General features: G+C 50.7%; 1 protein-coding gene across 1 annotated transcript; it reads right to left on the bottom strand.

Annotated features, from left to right (window-relative positions):
- Positions 1-7,914: 7,914 nt before the first annotated feature.
- Positions 7,915-17,870, bottom strand: PTGDS (prostaglandin D2 synthase). The gene is made up of 7 exons (XM_038374895.2): positions 17,659-17,870; positions 16,955-17,094; positions 14,887-14,963; positions 13,664-13,777; positions 13,110-13,211; positions 9,823-9,848; positions 7,915-8,092 (listed from the first exon to the last, which is right to left on the bottom strand). Exons 1-6 carry the CDS (start codon positions 17,755-17,757, stop codon positions 9,823-9,825), a joined length of 558 nt encoding a protein of 185 aa, XP_038230823.1. The 5' UTR covers positions 17,758-17,870; the 3' UTR covers positions 7,915-8,092.
- Between the last annotated feature and the right edge of the window lie 211 nt (positions 17,871-18,081).

The raw sequence follows: 18,081 nt of genomic DNA, 5'->3' as shown, positions 1-18,081 counted from the left end.
AATACCTCCCAGCTTTGTATCATCTGCAAACTTTATTAGCACACTCCCACTTTTTGTGCCAAGGTCAGTAATAAAAAGATTAAATAAGATTGGTCCCAAAACCGATCCCTGAGGAACTCCACTGGTAACCTCCCTCCAACCTGACAGTTCGCCTTTCAGTAGGACCCGTTGCAGTCTCCCCTTTAACCAATTCCTTATCCACCTTTTGATGTTCATATTGATCCGCATCTTCTCCAATTTAACTAATAATTCCCCATGTGGCACGGTATCAAATGCCTTACTGAAATCTAGGTAAATTAGATCCACTGCATTTCCTTTATCTAAAAAATCTGTTACTTTTTCAAAAAAGGAGATTAGGTTGGTTTGGCACGATCTACCTTTTGTAAAACCATGTTGTATTTTGTCCCATTTACCATTGACTTCAATGTCCTTAACTAATTTCTCCTTCAAAATTTTTTCCAGGACCTTGCATACTACAGATGTCAAACTAACTGGCCTGTAGTTACCCGGATCACTTTTTTTTCCTTCTTAAAAATAGGAACTATATTAGCAATTCTCCAATCATCGGTACTATTCCTGAGTTTACAGATTCATTAAAAATTCTTGCTAATGGGCTTGCAATTTCAGGTGCCAATTCCTTTAATATTCTTGGATGAAGATTATCTGGGCCCCCCGATTTAGTCCCATTAAGCTGTTTCAGTTTCGCTTCTACCTCTGATATGGTAATATCTACCTCCATATCCTCATTCCCATTTGTCGTACTACCATTATCCCTAAGATCCTCTTTAGCCTTATTAAAGACTGAGGCAAAGTATTTGTTTAGATATTGGGCCTTGCCTAGATTATCTTTAACCTCCACTCCATCCTCAGTGTTAAGCGGCCCCACTTCTTCCTTCTTAGTTTTCTTCTTATTTATATGGCTATAGAACCTTTTATTATTGGTTTTAATTCCCTTTGCAAGGTCCAAATCTACTCAACTTTTAGCCTGTCTCACTTTATCCCTACATCTTCTGACCTCAATTAGGTAGCTTTCCTTGCTGATCCCTCCCATCTTCCACTCCCTGTATGCTTTCTGCTTCTTCTTAATCACCTCTCTAAGATGCTTGCTCATCCAGCTTGGTCTACAACTCCTTCCTATGAATTTTTTCCCCTTTCTTGGGATACAGGCTTCCGATAGCTTCTGCAGTTTTGATTTAAAGTAATCCCAGGCCTCCTCTACCTTTAGATCCATAAGTTCTTCAGTCCAATCCACTTCCCTAACTCATTTCCTTAATTTTTGAAAGTCAGCCCTTTTGAAATCAAAAACCCTAGTTGCAGATTTATTTTTGTTAATCCTTCCATTTAGTTTGAACTGAATTAGCTCATGATCACTTGAGCCAAGATTGTCCCCTACAACCATTTCTTCTATGAGGTCCTCGCTACTCACCAAAATTAAATCTAAAATGGCATCCCCTCTAGTCGGTTCAGCAACTACTTGATGAAGGAATCCATCAGCTATCGCATCTAGGAAAATCTGAGCCCTATTATTATTACTAGCACTGGTCCTCCAGTCTATATCTGGGAAGTTAAAGTCTCCCATGATCATGCAGTTTCCATTAGTATTTACTTTATTAAAGACATTAAAAAGGGCTCTATCCATATCCAAATTGGATCCCGGAGGTCTATAGCACATCCCAAGCACTATCGGAGGAGAGGCTTTACTAGTTTTCTTCCCCAATGTAATTTTTGCCCACACGGACTCTGTCTTATCCATTGCATTGCTTCTTATTTCTTTACATTCTACCTCATCATTGATATACAATGCTACTCCACCCCCTTTACCTTTGTTTCTGTCTTTCCTAAACAGCACATACCCTTCAATACCTGTAGTCCAGTCATGACTACTATTCCACCATGTTTCTGTTATCCCTATAATATCTGGTTTCACTTCCTGCACCAGTAGCTCTAGTTCCTCCATTTTGTTACCTAGACTCCTCGCATTGGTGTACAAACATCTTAATTTTTGCTGTTTGGACTCGCTCACATTTTGTACCCTATTAGGCACAGTCATTCTACAGCCAGTATCACCTATTAGACTAGTATCCACACCGCCCTCGCTCCTTATATACATTCTCCTACCCACGGCTGTATCCTTTCTTACTTCATCTTCTTCCCTCTCAATGCTAAAATCTGGCGTGGAGATTTTCTGGACAGCTCCCATCCATCTCCCCCCAATTCCTAGTTTAAAGCTCTCTTTATTAGTCGTGCCAGCCTCGATCCTAGAAGTTTATTTCCTTCCTTACTCAGATGAAGTCCATCCCGAGAGAACTGACCTCTGTCCGTGAATGCCTCCCAGTGGCCATACATCCCAAAGCCCTCCTTATAGCACCACTGCCTAAGCCATCTGTTGACAGTCATAATCTTGTCAGACCTTTGTTGCCCTTCTCTAGGAACAGGAAGGATCCCGCTAAAGATCACCTGAGCCTCAATTTCCTTAAGTGTCTTCCCCAGCCTAGCATAGTCTCCCTTAATACTTTCCAGCGAGAATCTAGCCGTATCATTTGTTCCCACATGAAGGATAATTAGGGGATTCTTTCCCACTCCCTTTAGGATCCTTTTCAACCTCAGGTCTACATCCCGTATCTTAGCACCTGGAAGACAGCACACCCTTCTATTCTCAGGATCAGCTCTAGTTACAGGCCTGTCTATTCTTGTCAATAAAGAGTCCCCGATCACATAGACCTGCCTTTTCCTGGTGACAGTGCTATTCTCCAGTCTCTCCCCTGTTCCCTCTGGCTGCAAGTTCTTTCCATTCCTATTTTCCCTTATAATCTTCTTCAACCCATCCTGTATCCTCCTGGGGCTCATATTTGGTGTAGTCTCCCTTGACTCTTTCCCTTTTCCTATAGGACTAGCCTCTCTTCTCTTCTTCCTTACCCTTCCACCTTCAACAAGTACCTGCTGAGCCCCTTCTTCATTTTCCAACTCTGCAAACCTGTTCCTAAGCTCTATTTCTCCTTCACTAGCCCGTCTTTTTCTCTGCCTGGTTCTTTGAGTCACATGTTTCCACTGACCACTTTCCTCACCCAGTCTCCCCTCAAAATTCCACAGCCCTGCTTCCATCTGTGAGTCTGAGCTTTTTCCTTCAGATACCTCATATCTTTGCTCCATCATCTGCTCAAACCCCTTCCTAAACTCAACCAGACTTTCCACCTGCATCTCCAAACCTCGGATCTTTTCCTCCATCAGCTCTATCAGACGACATTTCATGCAGAAAAAACTCTTACCGGTTCCCCCCTCCAGGATCATGTACATACCACAGCTTCCACATCCAGTCATCCTCAATGTGTCTTTCACTACAGGAGTCACTCCCACAGCTGCCTCTGTATCTGTCATCTCCTTCCCCCCTAAATCCTGTTAATCTGGGAAACACAAGCCACACCAAAAAGACCACACACCCCCCAGCAAAAGCAAACCCCAAACAAGCACCACAATACAAACTCCCCTTGCAAACTCCCACTCAAACTCCCCTGTTTAGAGCTCTGTTTGCTAGCTCCTGTGCCGCTGCACCCGTCTGTGTGAACAGTCAACAGAAACCGCCCCATCTCCTACATCAGTTCCAGAGGGACCAAGCCTAGGTCCACAATCCAATGAGGAACTGATGTCTCCAGCATCAAGGGAACAGTTCCAGACCAAACAGGAAGCAGATGAAAGCCTCCAGAGAGCGTGGATGGCGGCATGGAGCAACCCGCCACCTCTCAGCTCTTCTAATCAATCCAGATTTGTTGTAGAAAGACGACTTTTATACAAGGAAACTCTTTCTGGTGAACACCAGGAAGACTGGCATCCTCAGAGACAGTTGGTAGTTCCAACTAAGTACCGGGTAAAGCTCTTGATCTTAGCCCATGATCATCCTAGTGGCCATGCTGGGGTGAACAGGACCAAAGACCGTTTGGGGAGGTCATTCCACTGGGAGGGAATGGGCAAGGATGTTTCTACCTACGTCCGGTCTTGTGAGGTGTGCCAAAGAGTGGGAAACCCCAAGACCAGGTCAAAGCACCTCTCCAGCCACTCCCCATCATTGAGGTTCCATTTCAGCAAGTAGCTGTGAATATTCTGGGTCCTTTTCTGAAAAAGACACCCAGAGGAAAGCAGTACATACTGACTTTCATGGATTTTTCCACCCGATGGCTGGAAGCAGTACCTCTTAGCAACACCAGGGCTAAAAGTGTGTGCCAAGCACTAGCAGACATTTTTGCCAGGATAGGTTGGCCCTCCGACATCCTCACAAATGCAGGAACAAATTTCATGGCAGGAACTATGGAAAGCCTTTGGGAAGCTCATGGGGTGAATCACTTGATTGCTACCCCTTACTATCATCAAACAAATGGCTTGGTGGACAAGTTTAATGGAACTTTGGGGGCCATGATACTTAAATTCGTAAATGAGCACTCCAATGATTGGGACCTAGTGTTGCAGCAGTTGCTCTTTGCCTACAGAGCTGTACCACATCCCAGTTTAGGGTTTTCACCATTTGATCTTGTATATGGCCGCGAGGTTAAGGGGCCATTACAGTTGGTTAAGCAGCAATTGGAGGGGTTTACGCCTTCTCCAGGAACTAACATTCTGGACTTTGTAATCAACCTACAAAACACCGTCCGAACCTCTTTAGCTCTTGCTAAAGAAAACCTACAGGATGCTCAAAAAGAGCAAAAAGCCTGGTATGATAAACATGCCAGAGAATGGTCCTTCAAAGTAGGGGACCAGCTCATGGTCTTAAAGGCGCTCCAGGCCCATAAAATGGAAGTGTCATTGGAAGGGCCATTCATGGTCCAAGAGCGCCTGGGAGTGCCTGGGAGCTGTTAATTATCTCATAGCATTCCCCACCTCCAACCGAAAGCCTAAGGTGTACCATATTAATTCTCTACAGCCCTTTTATTCGAGAGAATTAAAGGTTTGTCAGTTTACAGCCCAGGGAGGAGATCATGCTGAGTGGCCTGAAGGTGTCTACTACGAAGGGAAAAGTGATGGTGCTGTGGAAGAGGTGAACCTCTCCATGACCCTTAAGTGTATGCAGTGACTGCAGATCAAGGAGCTGTGCACTAGCTTCATGCCATCATTCTCAGACACCCCAGGACTGACTGAACGGGCACACCACTCCATTGACACAGGTAATGCTCATCCAGTTAGAGCCCAACCTTATGGGTGTCTTCTCAAGCTAAAACTGCTATAGAACGGGAGATCCAGCATATGCTACAGATGGGGGTAATCCGCCCCTCTGGCAGTGCATGGGCATCTCCAGTGGTTCTAGTTCCCAAACCAGATGGGGAGATACGTTTTTGCGTGGACTACCATAAGCTAAATGCTGTGACTTGCCCGGACAACTATCCAATGCCACGCACAGATGAACTATTGGAGAAACTGGGATGGGCCTAGTTCATCTCTACCTTGGACTTAACCAAGGGGTACTGGCAGGTACCGCTAGATGAATCCGCCAAGGAAAGGTCAGCCTTCACCACACATGTTGGGCTTTATGAATTTAATGTGCTCCCTTTCGGGCTGTGAAATGCACCCACCACCTTCCAAAGACTTGTAGATGGTCTCCTAGTGGGATTGGGAGAATATGCCAATGTGGCCATATTTTCGGATTCCTGGGCAGAACACCTGGAACTTCTACAAAAAGTCTTTGAGGACATAAGGTAGGCAGGACTAACTGTTAAGGCTAAGAAGTGTCAAATAGGCCTCAATAGAGTGACTTACCTTGGACACCAGGTGGGTCAAAGAACTATCAACCCCCTACAGGCCAAAGTGGATGCTATATAAAAGTGGCCTGTCCCAAAGTCAAAGAAACAGGTCCAATCCTTCTTAGGCTTGGCTGGATATTACAGGTGATTTGTACCACAATACAGCCAAATCGCCGCCCCACTGACAGACCTAACCAAAAAGAAACAGCCAAATGCTGTTCAGTGGACCGAAGAGTGTCAGAAGGCCTTTAACCAGCTTAAAGCGACTCTCATGTCTGACCCTGTGCTAAGGGCCCCAGACTTTGACAGACTGTTCCTAGTAACCACAGATACTTCCGAGCATGGAGTGAGAGCAGTCTTAATGCAGGAAGGATTGGATGAAGAGTTCCATCCTGTAGTGTTTCTCAGCAAGAAGCTGTCTGAGAGGGAAAGCCACGTGTCAATCAGTGAAAAAGAATGTTATGCCATTGTCTATGCTCTGGAAAAGCTACGCCCATATGTTTGGGGACAGCGTTTCCACCTGCAAACCGACCATGCTGCGCTACAGTGGCTTCATACCACCAAGGGAACTAACAAAAAATTTATTCGGTGGACTTTAGCTCTCCAAGATTTTGATTTCAACATACAACACATCTCAGGAGCTTCTAACAAAGTGGCTGATACACTCTCCTGTGAAAGTTTCCCAGAATCATCTGGTTAAAATCGTCCTTGAGATGTGAAAAATATTGTTAGTCTTTATACATTTGGTAGTATATTTAGAGGTGCAGGTGTCTTATTAACTCTATTTTCTTCTAGAGCTCCAGAAAGAAATCACAGCCAGTGTTTCACCCTGTCTGTGATTTGCAGGGGGTGGGGGGGAGGAGTGTGTCCTAAAAATAAAGGGAAGGGTAACCCCCTTTCTGTATACAGTGCTATAAAATCCCTCCTGGCCAGAGGCAAAACCCTTTCACCTGTAAAGGGTTAAGAAGCTAAGATAACCTCGCTGGCACCTGACCAAAATGACCAATGAGAAGACAAGATACTTTCAAATCAATAGGGGAGGAAAGAGTCTGGCTGTCTGTGTGATGCTTTTGCCGGGAATAGATCAGGAATGCAGACTCAGAACTTCTGTAAAGTTAGTAAGTAATCTAGCTAGAAATGCGTTAGATTTCCCTTTGTTTAATGGCTGGTAAAATACACTGTGCTGAATGGAATGTATATTCCTGTTTTTGTGTCTTTTTGTAACTTAAGGTTTTGCCTAGAGGGATTCTCTATGTTTTGAATCTGATTACCCTGTAAGGTATTTACCATCCTGATTTTACAGAGGTGATTCTCTTACCTTTTCTTTAATTAAAATTCTTCTTTTAAGAACCTGATTGCTTTTTCATTGTTCTTAAGAGCCAAGGGTTTGGGTCTGTGTTCACCTGTACAAATTGGTGAGGATTTTTATCAAGCCTTCCCCAGGAAAGGGGGTGTAGGGTTTGGGGGGATATTTTGGGGGAAAGACGTCTTCAAATGGCTCTTTTCCTGTTCCTTGTTTAACATGCTTGGTGGTGGCAGCATAGGGTTCAAGGACAAGACAAAGTTTGTACCTTGGGGAAGTTTTTAACCTAAGCTGGTAAGAATAATCTTAGGGGGTCTTTCATGCAGGTCCCCACATCTGTAGTCTAGAGTTCAGAGTGGGGAAGGAACCTTGACAACTAGGAACCCATTTCGCACAGGGGCAAGGTTAAGAACAGGGCTGTGGGGGGGGAGAGGAGCAGGTCTGAATCTGCAGCACTGCCTCCTCCCTGGGGAGAGACTAGAACCCACAGCAGAGGGAGATGAGGAATAATGTGGGTGGCTTGAGGGAATCAGTATCCCCAAGAGGTGTCACAATCACCAGCCCCGTATTTACACAGAGAAGGGCTGAGGATTTGCCCAGACAAGACTGGCTCCTAGCCCCAGCTTTGAGCACTGCTCACATCTTACTCCTCACTAGACTTGGGCTTGGCTGGCCCTTGAGGCTGGGGTGTGAGGCTGAGTCAGGGCTGGGATTTGGATGCCATGATCCCAGACTCCACTGAGCTGTTCTGGGGAGATTTCAAATCCATAGCGTGGAAATCTCCCTGGATCATCTGACCTCTCAAGATTGCCATGGTCTTGAATCAGACAGTTACCTCCCCCTCCCAATTGCCCATGTGCCCAAAGCCTTTCTGAGGAAGCAACAGGCTGGTGTTTTACATCTGTTTTACTCAGGAGGGGCTGGTATACACAGAAGCACTAGCCCAGAGGCACATGAGGCTACAGAGTAGAGACTGCTACATCTATGCAGGGAGGATCTGCGCCGGCAGGTCAGAGTGTCACTTTCTCTCTGATGGAAACCTGGAATGGTGCCTCACAATCTCCACCTGGAAGGGAGGAGAAAGGAAATGCTGCTTAGCATCAATTGTTATGCAGATAAAATTACACGGGATCATTTCAGGGGACAAGACATCACGTTTATTATAATAACACAATTTGACTTAAGACCAAAAACTAATATCTAATACCTATGTATACACACACACACACACATCAAATGTTCTGCAGCTGCTAGATAGTTATCAGTCCTGAATGTAGCTTGAGTTCGTGGTTTGGGTTTGTAACTTGTGGTGGCTAACTGGCCAGGAAAGCCAGGCACAAGAAAGAACTGGGTCTGTGTTGGGCATGCACCGATGCCCTTCCATGTTGGTAGCAGAATGTTACCCTCCAAAGTCTTCCATCTCACCCATCCTTTTTGTAGGCTTTAGTTTGAATCTAGAGTCTATAGGTCTTGCTGTGTCACGCTGCCTCTGGGTTCGGTGTGCTTGATCACCCGTCAATTGCAGACATGACTTTCAGCCTAGGACCTGACTTTGATGTTTCTTCAATTGTACTTTTGTTCTTTTCTTTTGAGGGTTGACTCTTCTTGCTTTGTCAGGGCTGTTGTCTGCATCTTCAGCCATTGGTGTTTACACTTTATATCATCAGGACAGGCTGGGGCTGGAGGTTGATTCCATCATCCATTCATACCTCATTCACACATCTAAACTAAACTAATAAGATTACAGCAGGGTTTTGCAAAAATGAAGTGAGCATTTTAAAATGGAGTTTGGGTTACAACATGGACAAGTGTAAGGAATGGCAAACAGTGAACAAAAGTTACACTATAGACAAGTATAATGACTGACAACCAGTGAGCAGACGTTACCATGTTGAAACAGTCCAAGTTTCAGTGATTTAAGCAGCAACTGGATTGAAAGTGAAACTCAATTAGCCAGTTATTGGGGTACCTGGTTTTATGAATGAATGTAGTTTCATTCATAAAACTTTACTTATGAAGTTATATTAATAAAGTGAAAAATTAAAAACAATTTCATTGATCAGTTCTACACAATGACCTTCCCAATGCTTACCCCAGGGCTTGCAGCATAGCCAGCAGCCACTCCCATAGCGGCTTAGTCCAGGCCAGGATTTAGGGAGACCCTGGGTGGTGACACAGAGCCAGAAAGACCCATGGGGTCTGTCAGCGTCCGGTAACCCTGAATCTCTTATTGTTCATTTCAGCCCAGTCCTGTCTCTGTCACCAGGGACCCCACACTCCCTTTAATGAGGGGTCAGCCATATTTTTGGTGAGCTCCAATTTGGCCTGGACAAAAAAATTCCTTGTAAGTCACTGTGAGATCCCTGCATGAGACTCCATGAAAGTGTAATGGCTGGCAGTGTTTGACACATCCCAGCCTGGAAGCAGGTGCTGCTCTGGCTGGGAAAGGGTTAATTGGTTTCTATTAACGCTAAGATGGGTGATTCATTACCCCACCCAGAAATAAGGGAGGTGGGTGTGGTTCTCTAGAGAGAGGATCTAGGGTGAGGACTGAACAGTCCTGAGGGAGGAACTGGACGAGCAACTCAGGCTGGGGAGCAGGTTGAGATGAACTTTATGTTTATTTTGGTGTTCAGAGGAGCAGAGCCTGTGGGCCATGTCTCAAGCAGGCTGGGAATGGCACTTGCTCAGAGACCCTCTCTAAAGTCACACTCTGTATAAACACCTCTGTTGTGCTCTCCTGACTGGAGCAGTGGAAGAGAAGCCACAACCCTCTGTAGAAGCGATCCTACTCACCTATGCAGCATCCGTCATGCATTTGTCTGGGGAGAGAAGTACAAACAGAGATCAGCTGCCATGGGCACCCGCCTTTGGAGAGACCCACAGGTTCAGAACCCCCAGGAGAACTCCGCAGGAGAGCCTCTGCTTAGTGCTTCCCTGGGCTGTTAGCCAGGTGCAGGAAAGCCTAGCAAGGTGTGCAGTTCCTTCTTGCTTATTTGCTGCTGGTTATAGCAGATCCAGCCCCACCATCCTTGGGAGCTGGTGTGGGGCTACCCAGCTTCCCACATACTTCAGGGCAGTTGTGGGGCAGAAAGCAGAGTGCCTTCCCCCGTGGAAGGGCTGTGAGAACAGAGAAAGCCAGTCCAACAGCACTTCCTGCGAGGGAGCACTACTGTCAAAGACCAGCTGTCATAGACACTGGCATGTGCAGCAGGCAGCTGACATTTGTTTAAAGGTGTGTTGGGGGGAGCCTCTTCTGTTCCCATTAAAAAGACACAAGCACAATTTGGGGCACAGTTAAATGTCCCTGCTCAATGCAGGATTAGAATAGCAGAGAGCTGCAGGTTGTGGTTGAGGGGTATCGGCAAAGCTGTACATGGGGCAGGGCTGAAGAGCAGAGGGTCAAGATGGAGGGGCATCGGCCAAGCTGTGCAGGGTTCAGGGCTGGACGAGCAGGGGGTCAGGACGGAGGGGCATCGGCCGAGCTGTGCAGGGTTCAGGGCTGGAAGAGCAGGGGGTCAGGACGGAGGGGCATCGGCCGAGCTGTGCAGGGTTCAGGGCTGGAAGAGCAGGGGGTCAGGATGGAGGGGCATCGGCCGAACTGTGCAGGGTTCAGGGCTGGAAGAGCAGGGGGTCAGGATGGAGGGGCATCGGCCGAGCTGTGCAGGGTTCAGGGCTGGAAGAGCAGGGGGTCAGGACGGAGGGGCATCGGCCGAGCTGTGCAGGGTTCAGGGCTGGAAGAGCAGGGGGTCAGGACCGAGGGGCATCGGCCGAGCTGTGCAGGGTTCAGGGCTGGAAAAGCAGGGGGTCAGGATGGAGGGGCAATGGCAGAAGGACTAGCAGGGCGCAGGGCACTGCAGTGCTTTGCTACTCCAGGAAGCTTTGCAGTTTCCCCACACTGCCTGCCCCGAGCCAGTCGCATTAGTCCCAGATATTGCTGGGCTCTCTGTCCAGGGAGTAGGACCTGGACTGCCTCCTTTCCAATGTGTTTGCCTACTTTAAACGTATTTGGTGACTAGACATCACCACTCTTGCACATTCCCCTGCCGTCAGAAGACAGCTGGGCTGCTGCAGCTAGGGCTGAACCTCACAGCTCGGTAGAGTGGCTGATGACCTTCGCCCTGGGCAGCGCCATAGAAAGGCCACTAGGAAAAGACCTAGGGAGCTGATGGGCCTTAAGGCAGGACTGTTCCACCAGGCTGTTCCCCAGTGCTCCCTGTGCAGGCTCTTCGCAGCCTGCGGAGCCTACATGACTGTCCTTGTGCTGAGCTCCATCCCAATGCAGCTAGTGGTCCCCCTGCCATCCCTCCCACTCCAGGCTCATAGCCTTCCCTCACCCAAGGGCAGTTCTCATGCCCTCTCTGTCCCTTTGCGGGACTGAGCCTGAACAACCTTGAACAGTGACAGCTACGGGTTTAATTTCCATCCAGAGGTCTCCTTCTTGTCATGGATATATCCCATAGCCCCAGCTTGAGCTGCAGGTCTGAGACCATGGAATGGAGGATGGGAGGTGACCTCTACTCAGCTCCACTTGTTGGGAGTGTGCCAAGAACCCATATGCCATGCAAACATCACGCCTACAATGGAAGGGTAAACTGGGTGGCTTCCCCCTGAAACCTCAGCCCAACAGTGCCGTCCTCTCACTAGTTGCCCCCTTGACTGCACCAGGCGACACAGGTAATGGTCATTCCTGCGAGCAAGAGTTAGCAAGATTTTTTTGTCTGCTGTGGTGGGGCGAGTGCAGGTGCCGGGTGCTCTGGGTGAATCCCTTCCTCGGCCATCTCCTCTGCCCTCCAATGCGTGCAGTGAGCTGAGCTCCCGTGGAACCGGGTTTGGGGGCTGCCAGACCTGCCAGCAGCGAGGATAGGTCCTTGCTGCTTTGTGCACCGGATTCCACTAGCACAGCCTGGGTGCCTGAGGGGCTGGCACTCACAGTCCGGCATCCTTCCCATTCCAGGCAGGTTAAACTCCAGACATAGAAGAGTCATCGTTTAGCTGAGGGTTTGCAAAGAGATGAATGCTGCAGTCCCCTCGGACGCAAAACCATTGACTCAAAGGGATTTGCACCAGTGTCAATGAGCGCAGCAGCTAGTCCAAAGTGTGGGTCATCTCTTCGGTAGAGCTTGTGGACCTAGCTCCCTAGTGCCAGCTAGCTGCTGAGGACATCACCTCACGTTAAATCCTAGCCTTGGGCACAGGAGCAGTGAGATTTAGATTGCTCAGACAAGCTGGGAGCATTTCCTGGCCTCTGGAGCCCCCATTTGCCTGGCCATATGTGTAAGAGTCACATGCTCCTTCAAGTGATGGTGCTTGGCCAATGCTGCCAAGTGGCTCAGCAGTTTTCCCTCTGGTTCAGAGCAATGGAGGCAGCATCCAGCATGGCTGGAGTTATTGGATAATTAAGGGACTGTGTACAGTGCCAGTGAGTTTCAGGGGCACTGAGTGCCCTCCATTTCCAATCAAGTCTGTGGGGGCCAAATTTAGGAGCCACTCTTTGGACACAGATGGCCAGATTGAGGCACCTACATAGGATAAGGCTGGGCTAGAGCCTAAATTCCCTCTAAACTGTGTGGCCACCCTGCAGGCTATCAAGGGCCATGCAGGTGGGGAAAGGTGCCTTTCCCACAGCCCCGGAGCTATTGCAGGCAGGGAGAGGCATCTCTCCCTTGGCCCCGGGCTGCTGCAGCAAGAGAGGGCTAGGGGGAGTCCTCTCTCCATGCTGAAGCCCCGGGGAAGCCTGCAACCCTCATCCCCAGCCCCACCCCAGAGCCTGCAACTTCAGCCAGAGCCCTCACCCCCCCACACACACCCTAACCCTCTGCCCCAGCCCTGAGCCCCCTCCCACACTCCGAACCCCTCAGCCCCAACCCTGTCACATATCACCTCCATATTGGTGCACATGTACTCCGCACATGGATGTAAAAAATTAGAGGGAACATTGGCTAGAGCTACATGGCTGGGAACACAGCACCCAAGCAGTTTGCGTTTCAGACAGGCTTGCCAAGTGCACCCTCAGCTTCTGAGCTCCACAGGGCGTTTCTCCCAATCTTCTCTTGTCTTGTTTACCTATGGTTTGTTCTTACCAGTTTTTGGCAGGAGGAGAATAGTGTCCTCTGGGAGCCCCTGCGCCAAGGAGAACTGGGTGAACTTCTCCTGTAGTTCGGGGTTCAGCTCCGTAGTTCTGCCTGCAGCCAGGGAATCAAGACACTCCGGGTGAGAGTGAGCCCCTCCTGCTACAATCAGCCCTGTCCATGACAGCCTGTGTGTTAGCACTAGGCACCAGAGACCCACAATACAGGGTCTGTGTCTGGCAGCCTCACCAGCGAATCCCCTTTCTATGCATCACAACCAGCCTTGCCTCAGCTCGGGACACAACAACCACTGCCCTGCCACTGGGCTCTGGGGCAGAGCCTTAGGTTCTGCAAGGCCCCACGACCCCACCCAGCTCCTTCCTCCTTCCTAGGGGATGAGCCCCCACTTCCTCAGGGCATATCCTGCAGAAATTCAAAATAGACCCATGTAGAGTAGAAGCAGGGTGTCTCTCAGATGGGGGTTGAAGGGGAGCCCTGCCGGCAGAGTTCCCCAATGTGCAGGACAGAGGTGCCACCCCTGGGCCTTGGATCCAGGTGCCACGTACCGTACAGAGTCACCATGGTGAAGGTGTCGGTGCCCTTGAACTTCTTGGTGTACAGCAGGGCGTACTCATCGTAGTTGGTCTCCACCACACGGATGTCGTGCTGGCTGCCCCAGCCTGCAGGGAGCATTGACAGAGGCGGAGGGCAGAGATGATCAAGCACAGATACCAGTGCATATATGAGGCAGGGCTCCCCCGCAGGCCAGACGCCCCCAGCTAATGAGCAGGGCTCCTCCCGCCAGGCCTGACACCCCCAGCTAACGAGCGGGGCTCCCCCCAGCCTGCCACCCCTCAGCTGGTGTAAACAGGCATTGACTCCAGTCAAGTGGAGTCAATTCACGCCAGCTGGTAGGAAGGCTGCACCCCTGATTCTGAGCCCCATAACCCTCTCTTTGGGTCATTTGTCCCCTATCTGGTACCAATATTGGACTGGGGATGCCATTTTGAAGAGCACGCAATTGTGCACTATGTAAGGGCACGCTGGCCAGAGCAGGGCAGTGTGCTCTTCACAATGGCTCCCCCATGCGGCATGACTTTGAACTCCCCAGGCAGCATTTGGTTCTAGAGACACAATTTTGTCCCCCTAAGAGGAGAGTTAGGTGTCCCCTGCTCAGCCAATCCAAATGCTCCTGTCACTCTCCCCGATACTCAGACACAGGATGGGGGGCTCTGCAGTGGTGACTCGTAGAGACCAGCACAGTTACTTGACAGATCCATGTCAAAAACTGCAGACATGACTGAAACTCTGGGCTCTGATTAGCCAAGGTGCACTGCACCTCCTGCTCCCACTGACTTCACAGTTCTCACACCCCTGAGTCAGGCCATGGCAGAGTGGGGGTCAGCGGGGACAGGAATCCAGCCCTGATGGCACTCGTTCTGGTGCCCTCTGCCCTGGCCCATTGCACACACCCTTTTTCAATGGCAATTGGACGCCTAGCACAGGAGCCATTCCCAGGCTGAGCTCCTCAATCTCTTTTCTTGCACAGTTAAGTGCTAACAGCATTAAATCCTGGTGCTAAATCTGCTCCCATTTTGGGCTGGTCTGGAGCTGGAAGGTGCCTCTAAGGAGAAAGCTGTGAGTTTATTTATCTAGTGATTCCTGGCCATCTTGTCCAACAAAGGGGCAGACTGTCCTGCTCTCTGCTGCTGGCACTGCCCAGGGCATGGCGTGCTAGGGCAGGGCGGGATGCTGCAATGGAGCCAGTGCGGCAAGCACATGCACTCACGTGGGCTGGTGTAGCTGAATCGGCCTGGTTGGTCTGTCTTGATGAAAAGGCTGTTCCTCTTCTCGCACCGATCAAACCTGGGCAGTGCGTGGGAAAGGCAGGGAACAAGCATGTTAGCAGGCTGAGGGAAGACTCCGATTTTCCCATTGCCCCCAGCAGTGGAGGGAGATCCAGCATCCAGCTGGTGAGCAATGCCTGATGCCTGGCTGGGCTCTCTTCCTCCTCCTTACACGTGGACCTGGGTCTCATCTCATAGCCCTGGAGTGCCATTGGCTTCCATGCTGCCACTGGCACAAGGTAAAGGAGAGTCAGACCCTTGGGTCTTTAAAGCCAGCAGCCCATGGGCTTGGGAGAGACACAGGTGTCTCCTGCACTCCGGCACCTGAGCTTTTAGCTCTCACTGGCTTCAGTGGAAGCTAGGGGCATCAGTACCTTGCAGGGACCAGTGTGGGAGGACCCCATATGTCCACTATGAGGAGAGCTGAAATTCCCCCAAATTCCACCAGCCAGCAGGGCCGCCCCAAGCTCCAAGAGCACAACTGTCCAAGCAAAAAAAAAGGGTGTCTGGAATGCCGCCCCTGGAATTGTGCCGCCCCAACCATGTGCTTGCCTTGCTGATGCCTAGAGCCGATCCTGCCAGCCAGACCCCACCCTCGGGTGTGCAGCAAGCTGAGAGGTGCGACCTCCATGCTGCTGCCTTGCACAGACTGCAGAGAGAACCGAAAACCCCCTTCAGGGGGCACAAGAGCCCAAGTCGGGATCCTCCAGCACTGGCACAGGAAATCTGCTCAGACAGCAGCTTCACTAAGATCAGCTCTGCTTTGTCACCATGCGCTGAGCCTGCTTGGCAAGGACTCCGGGCACCTGGCCTTGCTGCTGGATACCAGGACTCTGTACGCTGGTAGAGCGTGATCTGGAGAGAGCCTCCGTGTCACCCTCCAAACCGGCAGCATCACGTCAGCCCTTATTGCCCCCCCCCATTACCAGCTCCTACAACCCCATCTAGAGAGCCAGTCAGCCATCCCACCACCTAGCATCCACATCACATGGTAGGGACAGGGAATGAAGGAATCAGGTCTCCTACAATCTATTCCCAGCTCTGACACTGACTCACTGTTTGACCTTGCCCCAACCCCTCTCCGTGCCTCAGTTTCCCCATCTGTGAAACGGGGTGACCCTGACTGACTTAATGGTTATGGGAGCTAATTAATGGCCCAAGAGTGCTTTGAGATCCTCGGTTGGGAGGGCAAAGCGTTCTTTGGACCCCCACAGGAGAACTTTCTGTCTGACCCACAACAATTAATGTGGGCGGTAGTAGAAACAGATCCTGCTGGACTAAGCTGGGAAGGAGCAGCTTAACTGAGAGGAGCAGTGGGGTGGAGACCCAGTCGGAATCCTGGGGCTGGGGCAATACGGAGTGTCAGGGGCAGAGTATTCCAGGGCAACCCAGACCCTCCCTCCCATGGCAAGGACAGGATGCTGCGCCTGGCAGCCCTCCTCCACTCCCCCCAGGAAGGAGGTCGCAGCAGTCTCCAAGGGCTCCTGGCTGGGGCCTGCTGCTTGGACAGGGCCAGGCTGTGACTGACACTCTGAAGGATCCAGGAAGGGCTGAGCCACAAGCAGCCAGATCTCCCCACAAGAGTCTGGTCAGCTCGGGGAGGCTGGGCTTCCCTCACATAGGGCAGTTTGCACCCCAGAGGTGCTAGGAGGGAACCGTTGCTGCACACCCTGAGCCCCGGCCCTGGGACTGAGCCCTGCCCTTGCTCCAGGGCGTCACAGGGAGGAGAAGGCTGCTTGTGCCTGGCCCAAGTGGCCCCCCACTGCCCAGACCTGCAGGCAAGGGGCACCAGACACCCCCTGTCCATTTCAAGATGGGGACAGGACCCCAAGCCCACCTGGAGTCTCCCTGGGACTGGTGTGAGGGGAGGGGACGAGAGCATCCCTTGGGTGAGGAACCCCCCAGCGCCAGCTGGGCCTTGGGAAGGGGGTGGGATGAGCCTTTGTGAGGTGGAAATGGCACCCTTCCCCCTCAGGCAGGGCAGGGCTCCAGTGCCATCAGCAGCCTTACTTGGGGTAGGTGGAGGTGACATTCAGGTTCCCATCTGCTGCGGGTGTAACGACTGTGGTGCACATCTTCAGCACTTGCTTCTTCTCCTTGAACCACCTGGAGTTGGAGGCCAGGCCAATGCTATACCACTTCCCTGTGAACTGCACACAGACCCCAGTCACCACAGGCATTGCCAGGATGGGTCAGACCTGGCTGCAGCAAGCTCAGGGTCCTGCCTTGGGCCAGACCTGCTTCAGAGGAAGGTGTAAAAACCTTCCTACTGGTTGATTATTGGGAATAACCTGCCCATCTGGATCTGCTCAGCCTGCCTGACCCTGTCAGCCCCCTCTGTGCCCGGACGAGTGCCACCCACCACTCTAGAGATGACCAAGCCGCTCTTCGCTGCACAGCCCCATACACTGGAGGTTCAGCATCTGAACCTGGATCCAAATGTTCCAGCTCTCCTACACTGGGCTGAATCAGAACTCCAGATCCACACACTCTCAACTGGGGGGAGGGGAGTTCAGCACCCAAATCCAGCGTGGGACCCCAATTCTCATCTGGGCACCAGCCGCCTTCATAAGGGCCTGAACCACGCTCTGCTCTGAATTGCCCTGCTCTCAGGAATGGTTGGAATCAGGATCCAGATCCATCCCTGCCTCTGAAAAGAGAAGGAAGGGAGCCAATCCTCTGGGCATGGGCACACACAGGACAGGACAGGTTACCTTTTCCTGCTGAAAGTCGGGTTGCACGGTGACTTCCTCCTGCCCATGGAGAGCACCAAACAGGGCCAGCCCCAGGAGGCTGAGCAGCGTGGCCTGCATGCTTCTGTCTCTTCCCTTCCCTGTGGCCCTTTGGAGCTGAGCTCTGTGCAGAGTGGAGGGAGAAAGGCAGGCTGTGTGTGAGCAGGAGCCCCAGTGCAGCCCCCTATTTATGGGAGGCAGCTGACATCCCAGGGTGGGAAAACATAACACTAGCAAATGCCAGCCCTCATCACTCCCCTGCTGAGCTGGGTTATGCAAGAGGGAGTGAGCCAGTGAGCAGCAGACTCTGAAATGCAAAGGGCAGGCTGGGGGCTGGGTACCCACAAACTGCTCCCTGCTGTTGACTTTAGCTGTTTGCTTCCCAATGCCAAAAACTCTCACAAT

Source organism: Dermochelys coriacea, chromosome 16 (assembly GCF_009764565.3).
Source record: "Dermochelys coriacea isolate rDerCor1 chromosome 16, rDerCor1.pri.v4, whole genome shotgun sequence".
In the NCBI taxonomy this organism is placed as follows: domain Eukaryota; kingdom Metazoa; phylum Chordata; order Testudines; family Dermochelyidae; genus Dermochelys; species Dermochelys coriacea.
This window is presented reverse-complemented; position numbering and strand designations above follow the sequence as displayed.